The sequence below is a fragment of the Nicotiana sylvestris genome, chromosome 3, assembly GCF_000393655.2.
Source record: "Nicotiana sylvestris chromosome 3, ASM39365v2, whole genome shotgun sequence".
Lineage (NCBI taxonomy): Eukaryota > Viridiplantae > Streptophyta > Magnoliopsida > Solanales > Solanaceae > Nicotiana > Nicotiana sylvestris.
Window position 1 is genome coordinate 205169013 of NC_091059.1, and position 21710 is coordinate 205190722.

The window sequence follows — 21710 nt, forward strand, 5'->3', positions numbered from 1 at the left end:
TTGATGTGATTAATGCGCATTCAGATAATTATGTTCGATTTCCTGAAGGATGAGATTTTTTGATAATATTAATCAATTCCCTGAAGTGAATATGAACATATTAATAAATTTGGTAAATATGAACGCGCTCTTGATGTATATATATTACAATTCACCTCTAGAAGAGGTAATATAATTGAGAGAATATATACTCAATATTTCGTATTTTAAATTTGCTCTTGAAGAAGTAATACAATTGAAATTACCTCCTGGAGTAGAAAAATATTATGAAGAAGAGTTTTCTCGTGCCTAAACAATTGTTTTACATTGTTTATTTGATTGTTATTTTCTCTCATGATATCAGAAGTGTATGAGAAATATTTGATAGTACAAAATGTATCAACAACTCCTGAAGAGCTAATTGTTTGCCTAGAAGACACATGAAACCAGTAGTGTCCGATAAATATTAGATTGTGGATAATAAATGAAGGCTCTTGAAGAGTTTATATAAAAATATGTTATTCATATTATATGATTATGGTCAAAACATATGTTGTAGTAAACCTGAAGTTTACTAATATAAGTGGCTATCATATTGATACTACAAATGATTGTAAGATTGAAATTTTTTATGTTTTCACAATCATAGGGGGTAAAATAATATGTATGTGAGAAGTTACCGCTTTATTCTTCAATATGTATTACATCGTGTTAGTAAATCAGAAGTTTACTAATGCAAAAGTTTATGCCATAGTAAACTAGAAGTTTACTAAGAGATAGCACATGCCATGATAAAATTGAAGTTTTCATTTGCCATTTTTAAATGAGCTATTTGAGAATTCTGATAAGCATATACTGAAGAACCAGAAGATTCTTCAAGAATTCTCTTGTGCTGCTTGTTCTCATAATATTATACCGGCTAAAGTTGGGACTAATACCCCTAAAATGTGGAATATATAAAAGGTGAATATGGGCCCATTCACCTATCACATGAACCACTTATAGATGCATATATAAGATGGATACATGTATATTTATTGCCAACCTTCAGTTTGGCATTTGAGATTGTTTTTCTCAATTAAGAGCATAACTTTCAGATTATAAAAAATCAAGACAGTTCATCTCGATAATGCCGGTTTATATCCAAGCTGGTTTAGCACTGAATACCTCCTACTAATGGCTAAACTATTGCTTATGAGAACACAACTTCATGTGTTGGTCTAAGATATTCTAAATTGCATACAACAACACTTGTATGCATCAAACCAACAATATATGATAAAGTCCTCCCCTAACAATTAGTTTAGGATCATAAATCAAATATTTTTACTATCTTTTGATGTGTGGTATATGATTAATTTCTCTACCACAATACACAAAGATATGTTTCTCAAAGAACATTGGGGATATATGTTAGTTTTTCTAACATTTGGGGGATGGAATAAGCAGTTGAAAAATATGTTATATGAATCAAATTATCATTAGTATGATCCTCACTCAGAAGATAATTCAAGTCAATGCCAGAAACATTTGCTGATCCAAAATTAAATATCATATTTCAGCTGCATATGCTCCTATTAAAATTAAAATCCCTGAAGGATAGAGTGTATTGTACGCATGAAGCGTGGTAAATCAATTGGTTCCAAATGTTACAATCCTTGAAAAATGATAGGAGCTAATGATCATAATGAGGAGGAAATGAGCTATAGAAGAGCCCACGACATAATATTTCATGAAACTCCAGAAGAAGTTCAGGTACCTGAAAATAAAGAAAGTGATGAGATCTCAACAAGTTATGTCGCTTAAAAACTGATACAAAATGATCGTCGATGATATATTTGATACGATATAGTGCACAATATTGCAAAATATTGTGAAGATCAGACCAACAGTCTAGACACTTGAAGATCTCATACCATTTAGATACAAGTCATAACCTATATGACTTATTTGATTAAATCTATATGAAGATCCTTGATGGATTTAAAATTCCTGAAGCACATAATTCAAAGTCTTGAAAAAATGTACTCGATCAAATTATAAAGATCTTTGTACGGTTTAACGCAACTTGGGCACGTGTGATATAATCGCCTCAGTAAATATTTGCTGAAAGAAGATTACATAAATGATGTTATTTGTCCATGTGTTTTTATAAAGAAAAATATCATCATAATTTGTTATACTTGATGTTTATGTTGATGACATAAATCTTGTTGGAACTCCAGAAGAGCTCCAAAAAGGCAATTGAATATCTTAAGAAAGAATTTGAGATGAAAGATCTTGGAAAAATAAAAAATTATCTTTGGTCTACAAATTGAATATTTAGCAGTCAAGATCTTTATCCATCAACTTGCCTATGCAGAAAGGGTCATTAAACGGTTTTACATGGACAAAGCGCACCCATTAAGTACACCAATACGTGTTCGATCACTTGAAGTGAATAACGATTCGTTCCGACCTTCAGAAGAGGATGATGAACTCCTTGGTCCTGAAATACTCTATCTTAGTGCAATTGTTATGCATTGTATCTTGCTAATGCTAACAAATGTGGTGTAGATCGTATTGGTTATGCAGATACAAGATTAGAATGTAGAGACTCAAATATTTGAAACAAGGTTTTCATTAGGGGGAGTAAAATACGCGATGCACTCTTTTTTCCTTACTAAGGTTTTTCCCATAGAGTTTTCCTTACAAGGATTTTAATGAGGCACCTAGCAATGCGTATTACTAAATATGTGTACTCTTTTTCCTTCACTAGGATTTTTTTCCCACATGTTTTTTCCTAGTAAGGTTTTAATGAGGCACATTATCTTTTAATGAACATCTAAGGGGGAGCGTTATATATATATATATATTATGGATGTTTATTTAGTACCCCGTTGTAAATAAGCTTCCTAAAGAAGCTTATCCATACGAGACTCCGCCGTAAATATGTTTATCTATTTAGTACTCTATTGGAAATAAGCCTCCTGAAGAAGCTTATCACTTCGGTACCCGGTTATGGATAAAGATTATCCTTAATAGAAGATTATCCATATCGGGTATAATAAGCTTATCCTTTCGATACTCCGTTATGGATAAACATTACTCCCGATAAAAGATTATCCATACCGAGTATAATAAGCTTATTCTTTCGATACTCCATTATGGATAAATATTACCCCGGTAGAAGATTATCCATATCGGGTACAATGAGCTTATTCTTTCAGTACTCCGTTATGGATAAACATTACCCCCAGTAGAAGATTATCTATACCTGGTACAATGAGCTTATCCTTTCAGTACTCCGTTATGAATAAATATTACTCTCAGTAGAAGATTATCCATATCTGGTACAGTAGCAGCTTACACAGCAGCTTGCAGTAGCAACTTACACAGCAGCTTGCAGTAGCAACTTACACAACAACTTACTTTCTTCTATAAATAAAATAGATTTCAGTTCATTATGTACATCAGTTTGAATTCGAATAGTATATCAATTTCTCTCCATACTTATCTTTACTTTACGGTCTTTATTTTATAACAATTGTATGCATGTTTGACTTTAATTGATAAGTTATATTGACCAAAAAATTTAAATAAGTAAAAATGCGAATTTGGGTAATCTGTAAAGCACGTGATTTTTTATTTTTTTTTTCGCTACCAAAAGTTAACACAGATAAACATTTTCCCCTGTCCCGGCGAATAAGTGAACCATGCCGGCAATTTTAAACCCTTCCCTCCTTATCCTCCACCACCACCACCACCCACGGTTGTCGACGGCGGTTCTTTCACTCCGCCACCACCTTAACTTCTCTCTCTTTTCACCTTCACGCACTAGTTTTAGAGCTTACTCTACTTCTTCCTCCTCATTGTCCATAGAATCATCGGCGAACCAGAATGTTCGCACCGGACGGTCCGGATCAGTTAGTTCGCCTCCAGTTGAACACGATAATGCTGAGAAAATCGACGTCAATCCTCCTAAAGGTACCCGAGATTTCCCCCCCGAAGACATGCGCCTCCGCAATTGGCTCTTCCATAACTTCAGAGAGGTGTATATATATAAATTGATTATATTGTCTGTTTTTGTTGTTGTTGCTGCTGCTGACCTTGTATATTTGCTAAGTTGTTTTTATATATTTCAGGTATCGAAGCAATTCGGGTTTGAAGAGGTTGATTTTCCTGTGCTAGAGTCAGAGGCTCTTTATATTAGGAAGGCCGGGGAGGAGATTAGAGACCAGGTTTATGGCTGATTCTTTTGTTTTCTTGTGAATTTTGACACGCTACATGCATATGTTTGGTACATGTATGCTTAAATACTTGGAGACCTCGGATTGAGAGCTCAATTATGATGAGGGACATTTGACTATGCTGGATCATAATAGCTAACGTTTAACTGTATATTAGAGGTTTTTTAAGCTCACTCTTAGGTTACATATTTATTTTGCTCTACTTTATTTTTCTTTTGTTTATCAGGAAAAATGTCAGTTGGTTTATCGCATTATGGTTTGGCATGATAATATTTACAAATTGATTTTAGTTCTAATTTGGTAATCTTGTAAGCAACCTTTGTAGTTGGGAACCTGAGACTTGCATCCTCTTTTACCTTCGTTACTTCATTCTATCCAAATAAGGAGAAAACTATCAATTTAAACTCAATTTTTTAAATACTAAGCTATAACAATCTTCTACAAACTTCCTCTCGAGTTACCCCAAATCACTTGCTAAGTAGATTTTATGTCTGGATCTTTGATATTGATTAAGTCATGTTAGATAAAGAAGCTTAGGAGAAAATACATTATGTGATTGATATACAAAATTGTTACCTTCTCAAAAATAAAAATAAATACATTATGTGATTTGGGTCCCGGCTGGTATTTCTTCTCTGAAGTGCCGGAAGTAATGGGCATCAGTGTAGAAGATGTACGTTCCAGTTTTCTTTTATCAACCATTCCTCGAGGGTATGGGTGTGAATACCTAAAAGAGTGAGTGAGTGAGAGAGTAATTGAAATCTTAACACCCGATTACACCTCCTAGTTGAGTTTACTTGATTCTCTTTCCCTTTTATCCACTCTAACAATCCCATTTATAGATGGATAAGTTTCCCGTCTACAAATATTTGAAGTATTGCAGATATTACTACTTTACACATTTCAACTACTTCTGTGATCATGACTTAACTTATCAACGACAAATCATTTGAATGATCAGTCTCTGGTCAAGGATGATCATCTAGGTGTATTGAAGAAGTATTTTCTGTGCTAACCCCAATAATCACTCTTCGATTGTGAAAGTTTGGATTATATTGCAGGATGGGTTGTACTCTTTTTCCCTATTTCTTCTTAGTCAGAGTGGACCCCATAATCTGGAATAGAGGGAATATTATCGAAATGGTAGCCCCATTCTCACTCTTAAAATGCCAACATTGATTGCCTATTGTAAGAGGGTATGCCAAATATTTGCCGTGTTCATTCCTAGTAGATATTATGGAGACAGAAAATCAATTACGGAGACAGAAAATCACATAATTTGTTGTGGAATTGCTTATAGACATCATTCTCTATTTGTATTTTCCTTTCCTATGAGTAAATTTTGGGTGCAGTTTTTACTTTTATTCGCAAATCACATTCACTACATGAGAAGAAAACAACTCCATACTATAACTGTTATTAATGATGCTGAAGTGTGAATATCAAGCATAGGTACATATTGCGTCAGATTTTGTTATTTGATAAGTTAAAAAAGAATGCTTTTGGATGCAGTCTGTACTTGTATGATGTTCTATGTTAACTGTTTAGAGATAGCTATGTAATTGTCCTACATTGGAATAAGAGTAGTATCCCCTTTGTATAGAGTAGCTATAAATAACACCTCTTGTATTGCATCACATACTACAATATCAATATATATCATATTTTCTCCCGTGCCTTCTCACATGGTATCAGAGCTATCGTGAGAGATTTATCGCTGTGCATAAATTCCAGCGATTCCGGGAAGTAAAATCAGTCACCGGAACCCTTTTTTTCCGGCGACTTTCAAAGTTGTTTTGCGTTTGCTTTGTCTCGGTCAGTGTTGTGCACAAAATCCAACACTACCACAAGAGTAGTCACTGTCCGGCGACCAAATCCCAGTAAAAATCTCCGGCGGTACTGTAGCTGTCCAAAGAAAATTTTCCGGCGAAGTTCCAACGTTGCGTGGGCCACCTTCCGGCCATTTTTTGGCGACGACTCTTCAGGACAGATTGTTTCCCTTGCAATTCCGAGCCTACCCATCCAGGTTACACCAAATTCCGACCACTTTTTTATTTTTCCGGCGTGAATAGTGATTTAAAAAAAAGTGGACTTCCGGCCATTTTTTGAAAAAGTTCCTTCAGAACAGTTGGGTCTTCTGGTAATTCCGATCCTACCCCTACTGTTTTTATTTCATTCCGTCCACTTTGAATATTTTCCGGCTGCAACAGTAACTTTCCAACTGCTACAGTAGTTTCCTATTCTGGTTCAGTGTTCCTTACTCTATTTTCAGTGGATTACAGTTGATTATTTCTCTTATTTGGTAATAATTTACAAGATGTCTTTGGGAATTGATGTTTTTGGGTCTAAAAGCATGAGTTCTGGAAACTCTAATGTTATGATTACCTCGGAACCTTTAATGGGAGGTTCAAACTACTTAGCTTGGGCTTCATCTGTCGAGTTGTGGTGTAAAGGTCAAGGTGTGCAAGATCATCTGATTAAACAGTCTAGCGAAGGAGATGAAAAGGCGATAGCGCTTTGGGCAAAAATTGATGCTCAATTATGTAGCATCTTGTGGCGTTCTATTGATTCTAAGTTGATGCCTTTGTTTCGGCCATTCCAGACATGTTATTTGGTTTGGGCAAAGGCTCGTACGTTATACACTAATGATATATCTCGCTTCTATGATGTGATATCACGGATGACAAACTTAAAGAAGCAAGAATTAGATATGTCTACTTACTTGGGTCAGGTACAGGCAGTCATGGAGGAATTTGAGACATTGATGCCAGTTTCTGCTAGTGTGTCAAAACAACAAGAGCAGCGACAGAAAATGTTTCTAGTTCTTACACTCGCTGGACTTCCTCATGATCTTGATTCAGTACGAGACCAGATTTTGGCGAGTCCGACTGTCCCTACAGTTGATGAATTATTCTCTCGATTACTTCGCCTTGCTGCAGCACCAAGTCACCCAGTGATTTCATCACAGATACTTGATTCCTCTGTTCTTGCATCCCAGACAGTGGATGTTCGGGCATCTCAAGCTATGGAGAATAGACGAGGGGGCGGTCGTTTTGGGGGATCTAGACCCAAGTGTTCTTATTGTCACAAACTTGGACACACTCGCGAAATGTGTTATTCCTTAAATGGCCGTCCACCCAAAAATGCCTACGTTGCTCAGAGCGAGACTACAGGTAACCAGGGCTTTTCTGTATCTAAAGAAGAATATAATGAGCTCCTTCAGTATCGAGCAAGTAAGCAAACATCTCCACAAGTAGCCTCAGTTGCCCAGACTGACACTCCTATTGCTGGTAATTCTTTTGCTTGTGTTTCCCAGTCTAGTACTCTTGGACCATGGGTCATGGACTCAGGCGCTTCTGATCATATCTCTGGTAATAAATCACTTTTGTCGAATATTGTATATTCACAGTCTCTTCCTACTGTTACTTTAGCCAATGGATGTCAAACTAAGGCACAAGGAGTTGGACAAGCCAACCCATTGTCTTCTATCACCCTAGATTCCGTTCTTTATGTTCCTGGTTGTCCTTTTAGTCTTGCATCTGTTAGTCGTTTGACTCGTGCCCTCAATTGTGGTATATATTTTATTGATGATTCTTTTATTATGCAGGACCGCAGTACGGGACGGACAATTGGTACAGGTCGTGAATCAGAAGGTCTTTACTACCTTAACTCGCTCAGTCCTTCCACAACATGTCTAGTTACAGATCCTCCAGATCTAATCCACAGACGTTTAGGACATCCGAGTTTATCCAAACTTCAAAAGATGGTGCCTAGTTTATCCAGTTTGTCTAGATTAGATTGTGAGTCGTGTCAGCTTGGGAAACATACCCGAGCTTCCTTTACGCGTAGTGTTGAGAGTCATGCAGAGTCTGTTTTCTCCTTGGTTCATTCTGATATATGGGGTCCTAGTAGAGTCAGTTCAACCTTGGGATTTCGTTATTTTGTTAGCTTTATTGATGATTACTCAAGATGTACTTGGCTTTTCTTAATGAAAGATCGTTCTGAGTTATTCTCTATATTCCAGAGTTTTTGTGCTGAAATCAAAAACCAATTTGGTGTCTCTATCCGCATTTTTCGCAGTGATAATGCCTTAGAATATGTATCTTCTCAGTTTCAGCAGTTTATGTCTTCTCATGGAATTATTCATCAGACATCTTGTCCTTATACCCCTCAGCAAAATGGGGTTGCAGAAAGAAAGAATAGGCACCTTATTGAGACTGCTCGCACACTTCTAATTGAGTCTCGTGTTCCGCTGCGTTTTTGGGGCGATGCAGTTCTCACAGCTTGTTATTTGATTAATAGGATGCCTTCATCTCCCATCAAGGGTCAGATTCCACATTCAATATTGTTTCCCCAGTCAGCCTTATACCCTCTTCCACCTCGGGTTTTTGGGAGCACATGTTTTGTTCATAACTTAGTCCCGGGGAAAGATAAGTTAGCTCCTCGTGCTCTCAAGTGTGTCTTCCTTGGTTATTCTCGTGTTCAGAAGGGATATCGTTGTTATTCACCTGATCTTCATAGGTACCTTATGTCAGCTGACGTCACATTTTTCGAGTCTAAACCTTTCTTCACAACTGATGTCACTTCTGCTGACCACCATGACATATCTGAGGTCTTACCTATACCGACTTTTGAGGAGTTTAGTAATCCTCCTCCACCTTCAACCACAGAGGTTTCACCCATACCAACTTTTGAGGAGTCCAGTGTTATTCCTCCTAGTTCCCCAGCCACAGGAACACCACTCTTGACTTATCATCGTCGTTCGCGCCCTACATTAGGCCCATCTGGTTCTCGTCCTGCACCTGACACGGCTCCTACTGCGGATCCTGCTCCTAGTATACCGATTGCACTTCGAAAAGGTATACGAACCACACTAAACCCTAATCCTCATTATGTTGGTTTGAGTTATCATCGTCTGTCATCTCCCCATGATGCTTTTATATCTTCATTGTCCTCGGTTTCCATCCCTAAGTCTACAGGTGAAGCATTGTCTCATCCAGGATGGCGACAAGCTATGAGTGACGAGATGTCTGCTTTACATACAAGTGGTACATGGGAGCTTGTTCCTCTTCCTTCAGGTAAATCTACCGTTGATTGTCGTTGGGTTTATGCAGTCAAAGTTGGTCCCGATGGCCAGATTGATCGACTTAAGGCACGTCTTGTTGCCAAAGGATACATTCAAATATTTGGGCTAGATTACAGTGATACCTTCTCTCCAGTGGCTAAAGTGGCATCAGTTCGCCTTTTTCTATCCATGGCTGCAGTTCGTCATTGGCCCCTCTATCAGTTGGACATTAAGAATGCCTTTCTTCATGGTGATCTTGAGGATGAGGTTTATATGGAGCAACCACCTGGTTTTATTGCTCAGGGGGAGTCTCGTGGCCTTGTATGTCGCTTGCGTCGGTCACTTTATGGTCTAAAGCAGTCTCCTCGAGCCTGGTTTGGTAAGTTCAGCACGGTTATCCAGGAGTTTGGCATGACTCGTAGTGAAGCTGATCACTCTGTGTTTTATTGCCACTCTGCTTCAAGTCTATGTATTTATCTGGTAGTCTATGTTGATGATATTGTTATTACGGGCAATGATCAGGATGGTATTACTAATCTGAAGCAGCATCTCTTCCAGCACTTTCAAACTAAGGATCTAGGCAGATTGAAGTACTTTCTAGGTATTGAGGTTGCTCAATCTAGCTCAGGTATTGTTATTTCTCAAAGGAAATATGTGTTAGACATTCTTGAGGAAACAGGGATGACAGGTTGCAGACCTGTTGACACGCCGATGGATCCGAATTCTAAACTTCTGCCTGGACAGGGGGAGCCGCTTAGCGATCCTGCAAGCTATAGGCGGCTGGTTGGTAAATTAAATTATCTCACAGTGACTAGGCCCGACATTTCTTATCCTGTGAGTGTTGTAAGTCAGTTTATGAATTCTCCCTGTGATAGTCATTGGGATGCAGTTGTCCGCATTATCCGGTATATAAAATCGGCTCCAGGTAAAGGATTACTGTTTGAGGATCGAGGTCATGAGCAGATCGTTGGGTACTCGGATGCTGATTGGGCAGGATCACCTTCTGATAGACGTTCTACGTCTGGATATTGTGTTTTAGTAGGAGGAAATTTGGTGTCCTGGAAAAGTAAGAAACAGAATGTAGTTGCTCGGTCTAGTGCAGAAGCAGAATACCGAGCAATGGCTATGGCAACATGTGAACTAGTCTGGACCAAACAATTGCTCAAGGAGTTGAAATTTGGTGAAATCAGTCGGATGGAACTTGTGTGCGATAATCAAGCTGCACTTCATATTGCATCAAATCCGGTGTTTCATGAGAGAACTAAACACATTGAGATTGATTGTCACTTCGTCAGAGAAAAGATACTCTCAGGAGATATTACTACGAAGTTTGTGAGATCGAATGATCAACTTGCAGATATTTTCACCAAGTCCCTCACTAGTCCTCGCATTGATTATATATGTAACAAGCTCGGTACATATGATTTATATGCTCCGGCTTGAGGGGGAGTGTTTAGAGATAGCTATGTAATTGTCCCACATTGGAATAAGAGTAGTATCCCCTTTGTATAGAGTAGCTATAAATAACACCTCTTGTATTGCATCTCATACTACAATATCAATATATATCATATTTTCTCCCGTGCCTTCTCACATTAACATTTCAACATCATTAATCCTATAATAGTATGGAGTTTTTTCTCTATGTTAATGGAAGTGGTTTAAACTATGTCTGGAACTTCTCGGTGAACGTGCTATAATGGAAAAATGGCAAATGAGAAATTGCATCGGACATTAAAGAAAAGGAAGAAAAAATAATTTGTCAAATTTAGTATAGGTACCTCGTGGAATAGTGGAATTCTCTGCCACTATAAAAGTATAGGTACCTGTAGTGTTGCTAAAGGCTCGTCTGAGGCGCTTAAGCCCTGAAGCTTAGTTAACGCCAAGTTGTGCACTTTGCGTCACTTAGTTGGTGCTAAGGCATGTTTCTCGTCACCCATGGACTCTGTCTTTAAAAAGCAATATTAGACACAAAACATGGTTGGTAAACTGATAAAAAGAATGTTGAAAAATGACATGAATGAATTTCTTATGATTTGCGACAAGAAATTAAAAATCTAGTATAAGAAACCTAGCTTCAGAAAACATTAAATTACATCTTTTCATCTAAATCGAAATATTTAAATGGTTTATAAAACGTGATTGACATGATTTTACTGCAGATGCTTAGTAGTATAAGAAAACTAGCTTTAGAAGACCTAGCTACATCTTTTCATTTAGATAAAGAATTTAAGATGGTTATTGAAACTTGATTGACATGATATTTACTTCACATGTTCTGCTGAATCATAGTATTTTTTGTTTTTGTAATTATTTTTCCTTGCATTATATATATATATATATATATATATATATATATATATATATATATATGTGTGTGTGTGTGTGTGTGTGTGTGTGTGTTCATATATTGAGTTTAACGTGTACACACGGACAATGTGAAGAGTTTTTCCCACTATCAGGTCACCTTCACCGTTTTAGCAGGTAACCTCCTCATTTCCAACTTTACAGATTTCACTTTTTATGAAGGGTTACCTGTAGATATCTTTTGGGTAGTATGATGTAATTTTTTTTTACATTGTCATTATATATAAGTTAAACTCATATATTTTTATTTTTCTTTTATTAGCGCTATACCTTTTCTTGTTGCAGTTACCTTTTCTTTTTTAGTCGTTCTCTAGCCGAGGGTCTATAGGAAATAGCCTCTCTGCCCTTTCAGGGGTAGGGGTAAAGGGGTAAGGTTGCATACATCTTACCTTCCCCATACCCCACTTGTGGGAAACTACTGGGTTTGTTGTTGTTGTTGTTGTTGTTTTATTAGCGCTATACTTTGTTAAAGCCTCCCCTTGATGCTGCTTCACGCTTAAAGTCGTAGCAGACTTTGGCCTTTTTCTCTTTTGGCTACTCTGCTATCATGAGCTAAGTAGGCTGGACTTATTATGTTATCTCATGCATGGCAAAGAAAGAAACTGAAATGTGATGAACCATGATATCATTTGTTTCTCTTTCTATCTTGCAGCTTTACTGTTTTGAGGACCGTGGAAACCGTCGAGTTGCATTGAGGCCTGAGCTGACTCCTTCATTGGCAAGACTTGTGATACAGAAAGGGTAAATGCCTAATTAGTTTTACTTGTGCATAGAAAGTCATGATTCTTCATTGACTTCTGAAGCAAGAATTATTGCAACTTTTCAATGTTCACCATTCATTTATGTTACTACAATTTTGTATCCAGGTGGGGATGCCAGATTTTGATCTGCGTGTTTTTTTCTGTCCAGAAAATCTGTATCTCTTCCATTAAAATGGTTTGCTATTGGACAGTGCTGGCGTTACGAGAGAATGACCAGGGGAAGACGCCGTGAACATTACCAATGGAATATGGATATAATTGGTGTACCAGATGTAATGGTAGGTTAACCTCTATCTGCTTAGTTGATTTTGCTACTGTAATAAAGCATTAAAAAGCACCCAAGCGTATGACCTAGTGGTCAATGAAGTGGGTTGAGAACCCTGAGGTTTTAAGGTTCGAATTCCAGCAGAGGCTAAACCACTTTGTGATTTTTCGATCGGTCCAAGTCTTGCTGGACAGAGTTACTTTTACCTCTATTGGTGGGAGGTACCATGTACTCTGCGAAATTAGGTGAGGTGCGTACAAGCTACCCCGGACACCACAATTATAAAAAAATAAAGCATTAAAAAATTTAATTATTGCCAACTGCTGCAACTTTATACTATCTGTTTACATGTAGGCAACTGCTTTATAAATCCTCCTTTTCGACCTAGTTGAATGCTGCTGATCTTTGAGAATTAGAGCCCGTTTGGACATAAGAATTTTTTCACTTTTTTTCGAAATCAGTATTTGGCCATAAAATTTTCAATTTTAACTTGATGATGGATTTTGGAATTTTTCGAAAATTTGAAAAACTCCAAAAACCTGTTTTTCAAAATTTTCACTCAGATCACTCACAAAAATTCAAAAACAACCCAAAATTATATTCATGTCCAAACACAACTCTAATTTTCAAATACCATTTTCACTCTTTTTTTTTGGAATTTTACAATTCTTATGTCCAAACGCCCACTTAGTCTATCTAATGTTGATATCAATCAGTAATTAGTCAACTACGCCTCAATCTCAGATATGGTAGGATTAGATGTTCTAAGTGAAAAATGCTTGGGAAAATTTTGCGTTAGACATGATGATGTTTCTTGGCAAAAGGACTGACTAGTGTATTTTTCTTGAATCAAAATCTTCTGTTGGATGAAATTGGAGTTTTGAGTTATTAGATGTGGACAGGGCTTGATTTCTGAATAGGTCATTTTACTCAGTGATGGTGTCTTTTCTTGATTTGCCGCACTTCACCTTTTCTGGTAAACAAATAAATTAGTAGAAGTACTAATTTTTTTTTTCAATTCAAAAAAATAAATTAGTAGAAGTACGACTCAAACCAAGTTGAATGTAGATAAAACAGATAATGAAGTGGTTTACTTACATGGCCAAGATTGCCTGAACACTGGTTGACCAAGTCTGATCGTTGTGGAACAGCATACAGAAACCCAAAGTTGACAGGATAAAACCCTAAAACATCAAATAATATAAATTTTCCTAGCAACATAATGACCTAAGACAGAAATAGACTTGGAGAGAGATAACTAGATAACTTCAAGGAATGAATCTTTCAATCAACATCAAATTCAGTTCACCTATTTGAGGTATTCTTTTCCCTCTTCCATGTTTTGCATGTAAGTTCCGAGCTTTTCTAGAGAAAGATATTTTCTTGCTGGTGAAGCTTTAAATATATAATGCAATTGCTTAGATGCTAATTTCACATTTTCACTCACCAAATTTATTTCTATTTCCTCTCTTATTTAGGCTGAAGCAGAGCTGATATCTTCAATTATTACCTTCTTCAAGCGCATAGGCCTCACAGCATCAGATGTTGGGTTTAAGATCTCCAGTAGAAAGGTGTGTGCTTGAAAATACATTTTTTTCCTATTGCTAGAACAATCTCTATTCGCGTTCCTGCTATTGATTGCATTTCAGTTCCCAAGAAATGATATGTGGCGAAAGAACACAATATTTAAATACCGTTTCGTGTCAATATCTATCATATGTTATTGTCATTTCTTCTCAATCTGGGTGACCCACTTTCTACGTGGTGACATCCTGAAATTTTTTCCACTAATGCAATATATTATACTGAGAGGTTGTGAGTTCGAGTCTCCCCAATAGCAAGGTGGGAAGTTCTTGGAGGGAAGGATGCCGGGGGTCTATTTGAAAACAGTCTCTCTACCCTAGGGTAGGGGTAAGGTCTGCGTACACACTACCCTCCCCAGACCCCACTAAGTGGGATTATACTGGGTTGTTGTTGTTGTTATTGTTGTTGCAATATATTATACTGCTGCCACAATTTTATTATAAGGTTAAATCGTTTGGAAACTTAAGTTCAAATAGGACATGTTTACTCGATCGACCATCTTGTAAACCATTACTTCAGTCACATCCTTGCTACCTCCATAATATACATTTCAAATCAAAACTCAAGAATAGAGACATAGAGTTGGTAGCTTGTTAAGAAAAATGGCTACTTGTAATGCCCATTGTGAAGAAATGGATCTTTGGCCTTAACTCAATTCAGCTCCAAAGGATTACCCAAAATCATTTATGGAGACAAATAACCCACCGCTCAACCAATATGGGACACTTCATATCCCCCACACCAAGGACTGGTTATTTGGACTCTGGACAATGTAACATGGGGCCCAACATTCGGTAAACCAAGAATTGAAGTGAGTCAGATTGATATAATGTTGAAGTGTGTGGTCATCTCATCCAAAAGTTTAAGCTGTTAGAGAGAGCACATTTTTATTTACTTAACTGTGTCTTCAACACCCATAAATTGAAATGAGATAGTAGCTATTATCTTGTGTAAATTTTGAGAAATCTATTAAAAATTTGAAAAGAAGCCTAATTCTTAATGGATTATTATCAAGTTAGATAATAAGTTCCTGTTTACAAATAACTTGGTCTTGTTTGGCTGATCATCAGCCTGACAAATGGGAGTTACAAAGTAGGTGGGTGGCTGAGGCTTGTAAATGTCTAAGGAATTCAGGTGGCTCCTTCTTTTCCCTTTTGAAAAGCATTACATGAGCCCTAATTACCAATATGATGAGGTCAGTCCTTGGACTATCATTAGAGAATTCAGTGAGTTAACGAATTTGCTTGTATGACAGAAGTTAAGCAAATCTATTTGGAAATAATTTTGAGAATAATGTCTGTGATACAATTTCTTCTTCTTCAAGATGCCATTTATGGTGCTATTTGAACTTAAACAACTTGATGGGATTTTGATCTGTTTATTTAAATTTAAAATATCATGTGCTATATGATAGGTCTTGCAAGAAGTGTTGAGGTGCTATTCCGTCCCAGAAAACATGTTTGGTAGAGTTTGCATCATTATAGACAAGGTCAGTTTGATAATGTAACTCAGTTCCTCTTGTTTGATCTATAGTATTCCTAAAAGTAGAATATATGGTTACTGTGATTGCATCTGTTTATTTTCCATTGGAAGACTGTTTCTTTTGCATTAAGTGGGAGAAGGTTATGCATTTTCTAATCATATTATGCCTTACTCTTACTTGTATAAAAAGCTACTTCCTTATAAAAAAGGCTACTTTCTTATAGGTAGATAACTATGCATATTTTGAGGATATTAGAATTAATAATTTTGTACTTCTGAGGCAGGGGAATATGTTTAGCAACTTGATGTCAAGATCTAGCTTGAAATTCTATTCTCCTTGTCTACTTCTGTTTTATTGTGATATGATAAAGATATAGCCGTATTTTACCAATTAACTGTACCTTAATCCCAATTTAGTTGAGGCCGATTATACTAATCCTCTATCTTCCACTTTATTCAGACCCATTTCATTCCAATAGTAATTTAAAAAAAAAGGCAAATCAAGGGTTCTATCAGTTTAATTCGATGTTGTTTAAGAAGGAGTTCGAACGCAGGTGTGGGCTAAATAAATCAATGGGCAGTGACATTTATCTCTATCCGACATACAAGTCTCTAACAAAAAAAAAAACCTTAGCATATACGGATATGATGTAAGTGTGATGACAAATAAGCTTTGATCCCAGCTAGTTGGTACCTCTTATGTGGAAGCTTAACTTTAATTCCAACTGGTTGGTGTCACTATGTGGATACTTTGATTTTGTTGTATTACTGCTTTCGTCCCAAATTATGTGATGGTGTTTGATTGGGCACAAAGTTTAAGTAAGAAAGAAAGACTTCCGATAATTCTGGTCTAAAAAAGCTTTAGATATTTGTGTTGCTATAAATCATCTTATTAAGAGTAAATGAAAAGTTTAAAGTTAAATTCATTTCGTTTGGTACAGACTAAAAAGCAAATACTTGGGAAAGAGGGAGTATGGTTTTAGCTAAGTTCTTTCATACTTGTTCCTACATGGACATGCAAGTCTTGAACTAGAATAAGAAGACTTCCCGCTAAGCTTTAATATCAACTGGTTAGCGTTTCCTATGCGTATTGTTTGCTTTTACGGTAGTTTATTATAAGTTAAGTTCGCATTGATTGCGAGCAATTGCATGTCTTTTGAGACTTCTGGTCATGTGATTTTATGTCCATCTCATCCTATTCTGTATCCTTTAATTACCACAGTGCAGTATGGACCGATTCATATATGGAGGTGTATGTAGGATATCGCAAAACCATCTTAAACAATATTCTCTTATCTTCTTATCAGCTATGTGTACTACTTGCACCTTCGGATGATCATTTCTAATCTTGTGTAATTTTGTATTACAACATATCCATCTTAATATCTGCATTTTTACAACTTCCATATTATGAAAGCTTAACATTCAGTCCCATATAACATTGCTGGATTTATGATCATTCTAAAGAACTTGCTTAGAAAAAATGCTGTAAATAATTGAAAGAATTTTTCAGGAGTTTTCTTGGCAGGATCTTCAATTAAGATAATTTAGTTGTGCTTAGATGATTCATTATTAGTTTGCCAATGTTGTTTCTATAGATTCAATGGTCTAGCTGAAGCTTTGTTGAGAATTTAGGCTCTCAACCCATGCTTTAGTGTCTGTGAGTTTAGCTCCTACTTTGCCCCCAAAAAATTACACTAACAGTTGAAATTGATCACCTCCGGTGATATAACAGCTATGTTTCTCGGTTGCTACTGGTTCTGAACTGCTTTTCTTGGTTCTTATCCCCCCCCCCCCCACCCCACGAGAAAAATAATTATCAATTAAAAAGAAAAGCTTACGGTAAAGGAGATAGAAAAAGAAACTCCAAAGGTCCATTAAAAGTAGTCCTTATTGCATTTTTCTCACATGGTAAAGCCAAGCACAAATCCCTCGACCTGGAGTCGGAAGTGCCCTGTTTCCCCCCTTTTCTCTCTTGGTGACACATAATACCAGCCTTAAGGTTGGAGGTGGAGTCATTTCCCCTAGGCTATCCCACTCTATGAAAGCTGCTCCTTATAGCATTACATCTTAGAGACGCCTAGTGCACTTATCTTCTAAAAGATCTTAGAATTATTTTTTCTGTTGCGAGCTCAATCTTTTTATTTTATTTTTTGGTGACCGTGGTGAGCGGCAATTAACGAACAGCCAATTGTTTATAATACAGTTGATTTACGTATCTCCTACTGTACTTTCCAGTCTGCTTCTTCTGATCAACTTCTGTTACTTTTTTGGCTGAAATAGATTGGAAAGATTCCAATGGATGATATCAGGAAAGATCTGCAGTCGGCTGATATGTCAGAGGTAGCTATTGAAGAGCTATTGCAAGTCCTGTCACTGAAGTCTTTGGCAAAGTTAGAAGGTCGGCCGTTACAGCATTTAGTTGACTAAGGTTACCTAAATAGTAAATACCCCTTAGTATGTACCATAATTTATTCAGTTCTGAAGTTCTATATCATGTAAAAAAAGTTTTATTTCATGTGAGTTTCTTGTTTAGTAGAACTAGAACCTGTTAAACACACAGGACGTAGATCCATGAAAGTTTGCAGCAGAGTTTGTCTTGTCTGGCTGTAGACTGTTTACGAGAATACAAAGTGATAGAACTTCTACAAAGATGTCCTATTCTTGAAGTTATGTGATTTTGCCAGATGAAGATTGTATTTCTACCTGTTTTAGAGACGGAATAGTTGTAATCCCCTACTGATGTATTTGCAAATATTATAGCTCGGAGGTTTATGATCTTGGTTTTTATACATTTTTGTTTGTGCAGAAAAACTTGGGGCCTCAGGAGAAGCACTATCTGATTTGAAGCAACTATTCTCGCTTGCTGAAAAGTATGGCTATTCAGAGTGGCTTCAGTTTGATGCATCAATTGTCCGTGGTTTGGCATATTACACTGGGATTGTCTTTGAGGTTAGACTCAAGATATTTTCTGTTAATATTCTGAACTTTGTGCATGAAAGTGTACTTCAAGAAGACTTGGAATTGGTTAACTACTTGTTGGAGTTGTCTTACTGGTAAACATTTTGCTCGCAAATAGGTTATCTCTTCCACTTCATTGAGTAATTACAGTTTTCTGCAGGGATTTGATCGTGAAGGAAAGCTCCGGGCTATCTGTGGTGGTGGACGATATGATCGGCTATTGTCTACCTTTGGAGGCGATGATCTTCCAGCTTGTGGATTTGGATTTGGTGATGCTGTAATAGTAGAAGTGAGTAGAACTTCATCCTTTTTTCTTTTGCTGGATGCTAGAGATAAAAAGTTAATCTGTTTTTCAATTGATGTTTTAATCAGTGGAGCATGAACTGCTTCTACTCTGAACTTAGATGGAAGTTCACATTTGCTTTATGGACGTTGTCAAGATGGACTATTTTGCCTGTTTTGCTTTCAAACAATACTATTCTCAGTTTTCCATCCAATTCAAGTTTTTGGTTTTTGTAAAATTGGTTAATCTCTGAACATCAGACACTGTTTTCTCCATGACTGTATCTAACCTGCATATAGCAACACTTGTAGGCATTGGCCATGAAATAAATCCCAATAGGCACACAAACATGCAGCAAATGACAATCAACACCACCTTATCTGACATTCTGTGATTGCACTAAGGGCTACAACCCAGACAGTCTTCTCAACTTTCCGTACCTTTGCCAGTCATACGTCAATTATAGCCTGCTTTCTACATTTTGCTTGTTTTCCTGAGGTCTATAACCTTTTGGTCTACGGAATAGTTGACTTTCAGTAAGATGGGTTTAACCTGGTGTAAGTCTTGCTGATAAAGATGGAGTATGTGTATGTGAGCGGAGGAAAAACAAGTCTGTTACTGAAAGTATCAGCAAAGGGAACAAGTTCCCTTTATGTAAGGTTTAAAAAATATCACCATACGTTCATGATAGATTTTGACAACAGTGTTGTCGAAGGCTCATTTGAGGCGCGCTTTCCCTGAAGCTAAAAAAATCTCAGGTTATGCTCTTCGCCTCACTTAGGCTGCGTTTCAGTATACTAAGGCGTGCGCCTCATTGGCTATAAGTTCTATCTTGAATAAAGCGGTACAAAACAATAAATATGATTTGCAAAAAGATATATTAATAGTTGAGGAAATCATTATAAATGAAATTATCATTTTTTTTCTTGCATTACATATATATTTTTATTTTTTTCTTCGTTGCACATTTTTTAACTAGAGCCCTCACTTTAATTGTGCTTTGCGCTTAAAGCCCTGATAGACTTGGACTGCTTTTTAACACTTTTCGCCTTTGATAACACTGTTTGACTATGGGTCATCACTAGAGTAAAGATATAAGAGAAAAAAAAAAGGCAGCCCGGTGCATAAGGCATCCGCGTTCACGTATGGTCCGGGGAAGGGCCGCACCTCAAGGGGTATGATGTAGACAGCTACCCTAATGCAAGCATTAGTGGATGTTTCCACGGCTCGAACCCGTGAACTATAGGTCATACGGAGACAACTTTACCTTTGCTCCAAGGCTCTCCTTTAAAGATAAGGAGAACACCTAGTTTACTTTCACTTTGGCCGGAAAGAACAGAAAGTAGTCTGGAAAAGGATAGAGGGGCTAGCAATAACATTTTTCACTTCTTGGGAGAAGGAAATAGAGAAGAAAATTTTTTCTAACTACAAACTTCTAACTTTTTCAGGTTCAAACATAATTGCATCTGTCTTATTCACTACTTAGGAAAAGGTTTTCCCTCTAACATTGTCTGTTTACCACATACAGCTATTCTCATAACCTGTTGCTTCACGGTAACTCTTTTCTGATATGCTGTATTCAACCTGCTAGTTAAGCCTACTATATCTTTGAGATTGTCATTTATAAGATTTTGTTTTGATCCGTTTTACTTCCAGGAGTAAAGGGGGTGGGGGTTGTGTGGCTTGTTGATAGCTGCCACTAGTCAGTGTTTTGTGTACTTCTTTAGAATTTTCTGAACAAGTTTCCTCCTTTCATTTTGGATTCAGCGAAATGAAAGTGCTGCACTAATATTTTATACTATATTGCATAGTTTCAACTTGAGAACCACCACAGGTTACAGGAAAGACCTGTTTTAGCTTGTTTGTCTCATCTGTATGTTTCATGTTAGAAGATGTAGGTCTAACAGGTATTTGTTTGTGCTTTCTCTGTTGGGGAATACTCAGCTGCTCAAGGAGAGGGGACTTCTACCACAACTTAACCTCCAAGTAGAGAACATTGTCTGCTCCCTGGATCAGGAACTTCAAGGTGCAGCATCAGCAGTTGCCACTATTCTCAGGGAAAAGGGGCAAAGCGTTGATTTGGTTTTGGAGAACAAGCCACTTAAGTGGTACAGATACTCTATTCTTTACGATCTATAGATTCTCTATTTCTTTGTTGATGTCGCTGCTTGCAGCTTCAGTATGTCTTTGCTGTTTCACTTTGAAGCTCATACTTCCAAATTTTCCATTTCTTGTTGTGAAGGGTGTTCAAGCGAGCAGCACGGATAAATGCACGCAGATTGATTTTGGTTGGAAATGCTGAATGGCAGAAAGGTATGGTTAATGTTAAGACTCTTTCAACAGGTGAGCAAGTGGAGATAAAAATCGATGAACTGGAGTAACGGAGCCTTGGTGTATGAAATATCTTTTTTTCCATTCTTTTGCAATGATGCAAGTTGCCTATTTAGCTGTACTGTTTTTTTGGTAATGGTGAAGTGATGAAGTATTAAATTTTGTTGTTATTTTTCTTATCTTAGTGAAAGAAAACCCATTTATCCAATTTTAAGGTTGAAAAATTATTCTGTATCATAGCAATGAAAATAACCAGGCGTCAACCTAATACTAACTGAATTCGATATATAATTCCTCTAATCCTCTGTGTTTTTTCGACTTGCGGCTCTGCTTAGGATACATTTCATTCCATTACTAAATAATTTAAGGCAAGTTGGTGATTTTCTAATTTAGAAGTTATCTA

At 37.0% G+C, this 21710-nt stretch overlaps 1 protein-coding gene across 1 annotated transcript; it reads left to right on the forward strand.

The window, feature by feature from the left end:
* Window positions 1-3624: 3624 nt before the first annotated feature.
* LOC104214965 (histidine--tRNA ligase, chloroplastic/mitochondrial) lies at window positions 3625-21515 on the forward strand. Its single transcript, XM_070171407.1, has 11 exons — window positions 3625-4010; window positions 4104-4199; window positions 12293-12381; window positions 12550-12679; window positions 14145-14237; window positions 15665-15739; window positions 18016-18133; window positions 18542-18684; window positions 18854-18982; window positions 20921-21084; window positions 21219-21515. The coding sequence occupies exons 1-11, from the start codon at window positions 3675-3677 to the stop codon at window positions 21355-21357; spliced, it is 1512 nt and encodes a 503-aa protein (XP_070027508.1). The 5' UTR covers window positions 3625-3674; the 3' UTR covers window positions 21358-21515.
* The last annotated feature ends 195 nt before the right edge of the window (window positions 21516-21710 follow it).